This window comes from Olea europaea, chromosome 18 (assembly GCF_002742605.1).
Source record: "Olea europaea var. sylvestris chromosome 18, O_europaea_v1, whole genome shotgun sequence".
NCBI classification, from domain to species: domain Eukaryota; kingdom Viridiplantae; phylum Streptophyta; class Magnoliopsida; order Lamiales; family Oleaceae; genus Olea; species Olea europaea.
The window spans coordinates 29,997,663-30,002,809 of record NC_036254.1 but is presented as its reverse complement, the minus strand read 5'-3'; the positions used below and the strand labels follow the sequence as shown (position 1 = coordinate 30,002,809).

General features: G+C 38.1%; 1 protein-coding gene across 2 annotated transcripts; it reads right to left on the bottom strand.

Annotated features, from left to right (window-relative positions):
• Window positions 1-478: 478 nt before the first annotated feature.
• On the bottom strand, window positions 479-4,711 carry LOC111368112. 2 transcript variants are annotated; one of them, XM_022989329.1, is made up of 4 exons: window positions 4,615-4,711; window positions 4,447-4,487; window positions 3,892-3,964; window positions 479-3,795 (listed from the first exon to the last, which is right to left on the bottom strand). In XM_022989329.1, the coding sequence occupies exon 4, from the start codon at window positions 3,749-3,751 to the stop codon at window positions 674-676; it is 3,078 nt and encodes a 1,025-aa protein (XP_022845097.1). In that variant the 5' UTR covers window positions 3,752-3,795; window positions 3,892-3,964; window positions 4,447-4,487; window positions 4,615-4,711; the 3' UTR covers window positions 479-673. The 2 variants fall into 2 exon arrangements, with proteins under 2 accessions (XP_022845097.1, XP_022845096.1); XM_022989328.1 differs by lacking the exon at window positions 4,447-4,487.
• Window positions 4,712-5,147: the final 436 nt, after the last annotated feature.

Sequence of the window (5,147 nt, the reverse complement as noted above, 5' to 3'; positions counted from 1 at the left end):
CGTGATCCAATACCTCGATCAAATTAAATCTGAAAATTATTATTAAGCCGTATTCGGTGGGAATTGAAATAAAATTTTTAGTAAATTTTAATAAAAATTGACGAAATGTGGAGTTTGAAAAGTTGTAAGTCCATAAAATATGTGTTTAAAATAATTATTGACTTTGATTTAATTTTAATTTACCAAATAAAGTCTACAACCGAAAAAACTTCCAGAGGCAATGGTGTGGATTGAGCAATTGTTCCGTGTTACGGTGTGGAAGTGGGCTGTGTTTCCGCCCAGTAGAGGCGGAATCGGCCACGATGAGCTATCTGAATCAAGCGATTCGATTGAAGGAAGGGGAGAGTCGGTCAAATGTTTGAGGTAACTTTTGAAAATAAAAGGAGCAATCTTAGAATACGGTAATACAAATGTGTACCGAATATGCCTTCAAAGTATGTTCACGCCCTTTAGCATTAATATGAATAGAGAAAATGCCTTAAAAGGAAAGAGAGTAAACAAAAACCTTAAATAGGCAACACATTGTGTTCAAGTCTAATTCAAAGGGTTTAAGCATATCACAATGAACATCTGTATCAGTTTTCCCAAACAAGAACAACGCGCTAGAAAAAAATGAGAGTTAAACTACCCCCATAAACCATGAGATATAAGTTATGAACCTCATCGATACAAACTAAGACGAAGAGGAGCCGACCATTGTGCTTATTTTGTTCAAGAACCCTTTTATCTCATTCTCCAACTTGGTTCTCGTCTCTGGTGAAAGAGCATTGCCTTCCTTTTCAAGATAGGACTTCATCATCTCGACATTTTTCCTCATGGCTACAAGATTAGGTGCCTCGGGAGTCTTGAGTGCTTTTGCAGGCACAAAGGGACGTGGAGTTTGCATGCTGTTTTGTTCTTCTTTTGTTTGAGAGCTGCCTGGGAAGATGATGTTGTAACTGGCAAGTGATGCTCCCAAAGGATTGCTCTTCTCCAAGCTTCGGCATGCAAAAACACCGTCTGATTTTCTTTCATATGCAATCTGGGCCATTGAGTTGTCAACAACCCGGGTTTCTGATTCTTTCAACAACCCAAATCTGGAGAATATTGGGATAAATGTTTCTTTAGAAGGTGGAGGGGATCCCGGAGCAAAGTTCAAGAAGAGAATGGCACCTAAATCTTCTTTTTTGGACATTTTATTAGTATTCACATTTGAACCTGATGCAGAAGATTTATATCTCCGCCTCCTCTTTGGCTCAGGTTTACCACCATCAGGTGATACAACATTTACCCCGGCCATATCCTTCCCCTGTGAGCCGGGTTCTGACACATCTCCATTCAAATCTGGTATGGGAGAAGCAACTGGATCAGTATTTGACTTTCTTTTTCTTTTCTGGTCCTCAGGCTGAGAATCGGACTGTGAAAGACCCCCAGGAAATGAAGTTTGCACTGATGAGCCAAGCCCAGATTTATTCATATTGACTTCTGATTCTCGAGCAGTAGATTTTGCATTTGTATATTTAGCATAATGTTTTACACCCGCCCCATTGTTCAGCTGTGAATTACTCTGAACTGTTATTTGCATATCTATAAACCCCGGAGGAGTTGTAAAGCTGAATATGTTTGCATCTGCGAAGTCAACAGCATTTTTATTCGGCACAGCTAATCCATCCTTCTTCCGCTTTGGTACAAGTTTACCTTTAGAAGTAGAAGTTCCACTAAACGGCACTTTTTCTACTGAAAAGCTCATGTCGTTTCCGTACAAACTCAGTAACCCATCGATCATGTTAAACTGAGGAAGTTCTAGTGTTGCTCCAGCCGTCTTTCTCTTCTTGGAAGTTTTTTCCTTCCTTAGCACCTGAGAACCCGTCTCTTGGTCACCAATCGGACACGAGTTATTTGTAATATGGTTTGTTCTTGTCTGGAAAGAAATATTGTCAACCTGAGGAAGTTCTGGTGTTGCTCCTGCCTTCTTTGTCTTCAAAGTTTCTCCATTTGTTGGCACATCAGAGCCTGTCCCTTGGCTGCCAATCAGAGTCGAGTTATTTGTAATATCCGCTGTGCTCGTCTGAAAAGAAATACTGTCAACCTGAGGAAGTTCTGGCGTTGCTCCTGCCTTCTTTGTCTTTGTAGTTTTTCCCTTTGTTTGCACATCAGATCCTGTCTCTTGGCCTCCAATCATGGACGAATTATTTGTATTATTGTTAGCGCTTGTGCCCAAAGAATCATCAGTGGCCTTTACACCTGCCGACTTTACTCCATTCTTCTTTTTAGCCTTCCTAGGAAAAATGTCAGCTTCTGGACAGTTTTGGAATTTTTCATGGTCTAAAAATATGAATTGTCTGAAATTACAATAAAATCTCTTCAGTGAATTAAAATGCTTGCCCTTTTTGAGATAGAAACTATCAAGAGCTGTCGTACGGAGTTCAGCTAGCAATTTAGCTGACGATGCCTCAGCATTGTCCGATTTGCTGACTTTATGAGGCCCCTTGAAAGGTTTCTTTGACACTTTTTTCTGTGCATTCTGGTCACACGATGGAGCAATCTGCTTCGGACTTTCTGTTCCATTTTCAACCACAGTGTTCAACCCCCGATTCACGTCCACGTAAGGATAGGATAGATACCTGCTCTTCTTCCGTTCTCTGGATTCATGCCCTTTACCAGTCAACATTGATTTGCCATCAAGAACAGCTTCAGTATCATCACTGTGATCCCTGTTCCCCGACTTCGACAGGGTTGAGTCATCATTGCCAATTTGTACACAGTTTCTGTTGCCTTCAGAAGTATTATTCCGGTCTTTATAAGTCAGCAGCGATGTCCACGAGTCTTTATCGTTCGGTGAAGTATCACCAATTGGTGGTGGCCGGAGTTGCAGCAAGGGCAACTGGCAATGCCCAACAGAACTATAGAAGGCTGAAAGACGGTTCTTGATGATGGTGAACTCAATTTTACCAGGCAAAGAACTGACTCGGCCGAGATGTCTAACACATGCAAGAAAACTTGAGGGTTTGAACTGAGACAATGAAAGAACATTAGATTTGCCCATTTTATTATGCTTTGACATTGGCTTCACCTCCTGATTTTCAGCCAAACATTGAGCGTCAAGTTTTTGACTTTCCTTCAAGAAGCATGGACAGGTCATCTCTGCCTTCACACGCCAACCAATCTCACTTAAAGCCTTCTCCACCGAACCAAGAAAGATACTAGATTTGCTTTGCATTAGCATCTGTTCAAAGTACTCAAGAAAAGGCTTCAAGTTAGAACTGGGGCACCAAAGCGAATTAACATTGCCAAAATATTTAACCAGGAAATAACCCGTTCCTCCAAAGTTTTCTGGATCCTTTGCAGCAGTTGAAGGATCACGTATCATACCTGGCCACCACAACTGATTTGGAGTTTTTACCCATACCATATCGCCCACACCAAACTTGTGTTCTTGCTTGTCTTGATCCAAATCATTAACTCTCACTACGTGTTCCCCCGAGCTCTTCACATTGTTGCGGCCTTCATTAATTCCATCTTGGGAACATAAAAGTTGCACAAATAAATTGATACCTCTATCAGAAACTTCTATATTTGATGGCGAATCAGACTTTTGCAACTGCAACTTTTCATCTCCTTGATCCACAGCCTCATTTTCCCTAACAACCTCCAAGTTTCCTTCCAAAACTGACATATCTTTAAGTTCATTACTTATCGTTACAGATTCCGATATGCCTTCTTTTCCCTGATTATTACCAATAACACCATCACACGCCCTCGACTCTTCCATTTTCCAGTTACTTGTTTTTCTTGCTGTTTCACTACATACACCAACTGTACACTTCACTTAAATTAGAAAACATAGTAGAATCTTTCTGTTCTAGGGTTTTATCACATTGGTTTAGAGTTGGCCTTGGTTTCAAAAAGTACCTCTTTTATGAGTCCAGAGGTTTCCTGATTTTCCATTTCACAAATGAACCCAAAATCAATCTCAGTCACCAAGCTGTAAGAAAAAAAGAAAAGAAAATATAGGTCAAACATTATTCTTTATTCCCCCCCCTCAAAAATCACAACAACAGCAAACAAAATTCACAAACTTAGAAAGTCAACATTTATTTTAAAAAAAAAAAAATGGGAAAAAAGACATCAAAGAAAATTCACAAACTAAAGAATCTAACAAATATAAAAAAGGAAATCGAAAAAATAAAATAAAAAAATCAACCCAATTAAAACAAAACCCACATACATTTTACTATCAGAAAGCCAAAAAATCTGTAAAGAAGAGAATTGATAACTACAAACAAATTCACAAACTTAAAAGATAACATATATGAAAAATAAATCGACAAAAAATTAAAAAACCAACCCCCAAAAAAATCCACATACATTTTACTATCAGAAAGCCAAAAAAAAAAAAAAACTGTAAAAAAGAGAATCAAGAACAATTAATTGCCTAAAGAAGCGATTAAACTATCTCCACTTCACTGAGCAAAATAGCCGTTTAAGAGCCACTGATCTGCCATAAGCTGATAACAACACAATAAAGTGAATAATTTAGAATGGGAATTGGAAAACAGAGATTTCGACACAGAAAAGTGAAGGAACTTTTCCTTTTCTCTCTAAAAATAGTTAAGTTCGAGGCAAGAAAAATACCTTCCGTTCTCTATTTCTCTGTCTAGAAGGAAACTCCGAAACTGTTCTTCATGAGTGAAGTTGGAGACAGCCCTCTTGCTATGTGACTTTATGAGGGTGAGACACGTGCTTTAGTGTAGTGGTCGAGCTTATATGATCAATTTTAATGTTTTTTTCTTGAAATAAGTACTTTTCTCACTTATAATTTAAATAGTTGCTTTTTAAGAATATCTTCAATTTAAGCCATTGTTGGAGCCCCATTTTATTAGAAATTCATTTTTCAAAATTTATTTTTGATCACATATTTTCGTCAATTTATCATTCTCAAATGCAATCTTTCCTTGAAAATGGGACTCAAACAAGGGCTAAATCTATCGGTATACATAGAGACTAGTAAGTAATAAGTCAAAATAGACTAAAGTATGGTAATTCTTAAAATTTCAATTCTCAACTGATCAAACTTTGTCTCTCTTCATTACTAGAGAAATGTGGACATGTGTACATTTTCATTTTGACACTCAAGTCTATATTTAGATAAGGAATAAGTCTTCTCA